This window comes from Gossypium raimondii, chromosome 7 (assembly GCF_025698545.1).
Source record: "Gossypium raimondii isolate GPD5lz chromosome 7, ASM2569854v1, whole genome shotgun sequence".
Taxonomy (NCBI): domain Eukaryota; kingdom Viridiplantae; phylum Streptophyta; class Magnoliopsida; order Malvales; family Malvaceae; genus Gossypium; species Gossypium raimondii.
Genome location: NC_068571.1, coordinates 20896180 through 20899097, shown reverse-complemented (window position 1 = coordinate 20899097; position 2918 = coordinate 20896180). Strand labels below are relative to the sequence as shown.

The window sequence follows — 2918 nt, the reverse complement described above, 5'->3', positions numbered from 1 at the left end:
TGTTAAAATTTAGTCCCTATACATCAACATGGGGTACAAATGCCATGCCATATATCATTGTCTGGTTATTCTGTCAGGTACACTAGTTTTTAACAATAGAAATAGATGAAAGTTTTAACACAAAAGACTAATTTACTATTTGATCTAACATACGTAGTTTAATTTACTTTTTATTAGTAAAAGGATAAAATGCAATCGGACTTCTAAAATTATGGCTTCCATAATACATTTACCTTAATTTGATTTGAAAAAAATCCATCCAAATAAAATATCAAGAGATTAAATGATACGATTTACATAGATTAAATGAAAATTCCAAAAATGATTGGATCCAAGTTCATTTAGAATAGATCTAAGTTTCCAACATCACTCGATGTGATGTGTGATGTTGGCTAAGTTTCATTACCAAAATTTGATTTTTTTTTTCCTTTTGTTGTTGCAATATTTGGTATATGCCAAAAAAAAAATCAGCTATAAATTCGTACATTCAACCTACGAAGCCAAACCGAATGAATAATCATATTAAACACGTCGTATCTCTTGGGAGGATCATTCACCAAGAAATGCTTCTGCACTTTCTTAACATTCTCCACCATTCTATCATATCGTTCTTCAGATATCCCCATCAAAATGTTCTTCAGGTTGGCTATTTCGCTCACTGCTAACTGGATCGAGAAAGACTCCCATCTCAGAACATCACTGAAAGGAAGAACATAGTTCTGCGATATTATCACCGGAACACATTCTGCGTAAATTGCCTCCACAATTCTTGGACTGGCAACTTCATGCCCGCTCGGACATAAGCAAAACCTGCTATTCTTCAACATTTCACTGTAGGAAACCCCCACCGGGAGTTTTTCGTAGAGTTGTATGTCATTATCTTTTCCCTTCCAATGCTTAAATACAAGTGCCCTAATTTTACCGTGATATAAGTTGCCTGCGAAGAATGCTAAGATGGAACGATTTGAGGGAGGCAAATGGGCTGTTAGGTTGGTGATTTCCCCCGTCACAAGATTGATTTCAGGAAAGGATGCGTCTTTCTTTGGATTGAAATACTCTGAAGTATTGGCATTGCATAGAACTCGAATGGAATTGTAGTAAAGTTCTTTCACGTACCAGGTTGCCCTTGGCCCCTGTCAATCCATCATCATCAACAAACATTATTTCACTTCCATTTGGGATTCAGTTTGATTAGTAGTATGGAATTATATTATTTACCCAGTCATGGCAGGAGAGCATGAAATGATCAACCCCAATGCTTCGATTCCAAAAAGGATACTTGTTGGATATGATTCCAACATAATCGACAACCGTTCGCTCCATCACAGCTTTATCGCGGATGATGGGATCGAAGAGATGCTCTAGTATCATCACAACACTGAAAGGAAGGAAATAAACATGTGCTTCATTAGGATCCCATGTACGATACCTTGTATCCTGTTCCATCAAGCTCATGAACAGTCCTTCCATGGAGTATATATCTTTGCATGATCCGTAATGAAATAAAGGTGGTTCCCCTTCTTCGTAAACGAATATCTTGAACATCTTTTCCATTAACAGATAACTCCTGATAAAACACAGCCAAAAAACAAAGCAACTGAGAATCCAATCCAAGTATTAGTCCAAGCTTGACTTCTTCAAGTAGACAACATTTTAATTTTATAAAAAATAAATATAATATAACATTTCAAAGCAGGTAATTTTTTTTGCCGACAGGGTTAGGCCGGGAGTAAAGTAATAAATTTAGTTTAGGACGAAGTCGGTTCAAGTCTATATGAAAGTAAAAAATCAAAGTTGAGGTTGAGCAAGCTAGAGAACCACCTCATATAGTTGCCATTAAAGATTGAAAAAAGAAAAGTTCATGAGCTAGCTTATATCATTACATATTTAACTAAGTTGGAAAGATAAGTTTGTCCAATATTTCTGTTTAATATTTAGTAATTTATACATCTTTTATTAAAATTTTAAATATAATTTGCTAATATTTTCATATTATAGTAACTTGATTTGTTTAAAAAACAAACTCCGAAGTCCGGTCGGTTGATTTAAGGTCACGGGACTTTTAAGAAAGACGAAAATGAAAAAAATATTGGTAGAGTACCGGTGAAATGCGTGAGGGTTCCTGTAAATGTCGCCTTGGGGAACGTAATCGGAGTCGGGAAGTTCCGAAGTGCTGCTGTTACTGGGGTTTAACGACGCATCCCGTATCAAAGCTCTAGCTTTAGCAAGAACCGCTTCCACCATCTCCAGACTTCCATCTCGGTGTTTACCTCTTCTTTTAACGGAGTCGTCGTTCCAAATCCTTTCCAGATTTATATATTCTTTGGCCTTCTCCTTTCTTTTATCCTGCATAACCAACAACGGCGAAATAAATGAATTAACCTAAATCAATGGGTACATAAAGGAAGATGGAAATATATATACAATGACATGACGGGAAGAGAAGGGTCCTCCAAGTGTTGAAGTCCATGTCCATGGAGATGCCAAATAATGCCATGAAAGTCCTTTTGAAACCTTGAAAACGACAATGGCGGAAGCCACGGCTATGGATATCACTGCTAAAAGAATTAAGCTTGAATGATGTTTTCTCGTGTACCTCCTCATCTTTGTTGGGGATTTTTTTCTTATAAAACTCCCCAAGTAATTTGGGCAATGTTGTGTTAGATCAGTTGGATTCGGCTCCAACTTAATAATGAAATTCCAGTTCCTGTTCATACTTAAAATATCAATTTTTACCTATTCCTGTTCATCATTAATTTTACATGATTTGGATTCTAAAAGTAATAAAGAATTGATGGTTTGGATCCAGCAGTTCAATTGTTTTTTTTTTAATTTAATATTTTATTAGAATCTTACTAAATATCAAACAAACCATTTAAACGAATTACCAATTTATTTTATTTTAAATCAAAATTGGG

General features: G+C 35.3%; 1 protein-coding gene across 1 annotated transcript; it reads right to left on the bottom strand.

The window, feature by feature from the left end:
• Positions 1-277: 277 nt before the first annotated feature.
• LOC105799453 (probable glycosyltransferase At3g07620) lies at positions 278-2710 on the bottom strand. The gene is made up of 4 exons (XM_012630034.2): positions 2425-2710; positions 2102-2346; positions 1219-1567; positions 278-1133 (listed from the first exon to the last, which is right to left on the bottom strand). The coding sequence occupies exons 1-4, from the start codon at positions 2602-2604 to the stop codon at positions 468-470; spliced, it is 1440 nt and encodes a 479-aa protein (XP_012485488.2). The 5' UTR covers positions 2605-2710; the 3' UTR covers positions 278-467.
• Between the last annotated feature and the right edge of the window lie 208 nt (positions 2711-2918).

Coding starts and splice junctions, on each gene's coding strand:
- LOC105799453 (XM_012630034.2), bottom strand. CDS start 2,604: ATGAGGAGGTACACGAGAAAACATCATTCAAGCTTAATTCTTTTAGCA. Junction 2,347..2,424: donor TCTCTTCCCGTCATGTCATT/GTATATATATTT, acceptor TTGGTTATGCAG/GATAAAAGAAAGGAGAAGGC. Junction 1,568..2,101: donor AACCCTCACGCATTTCACCG/GTACTCTACCAA, acceptor GTGTTTTATCAG/GAGTTATCTGTTAATGGAAA.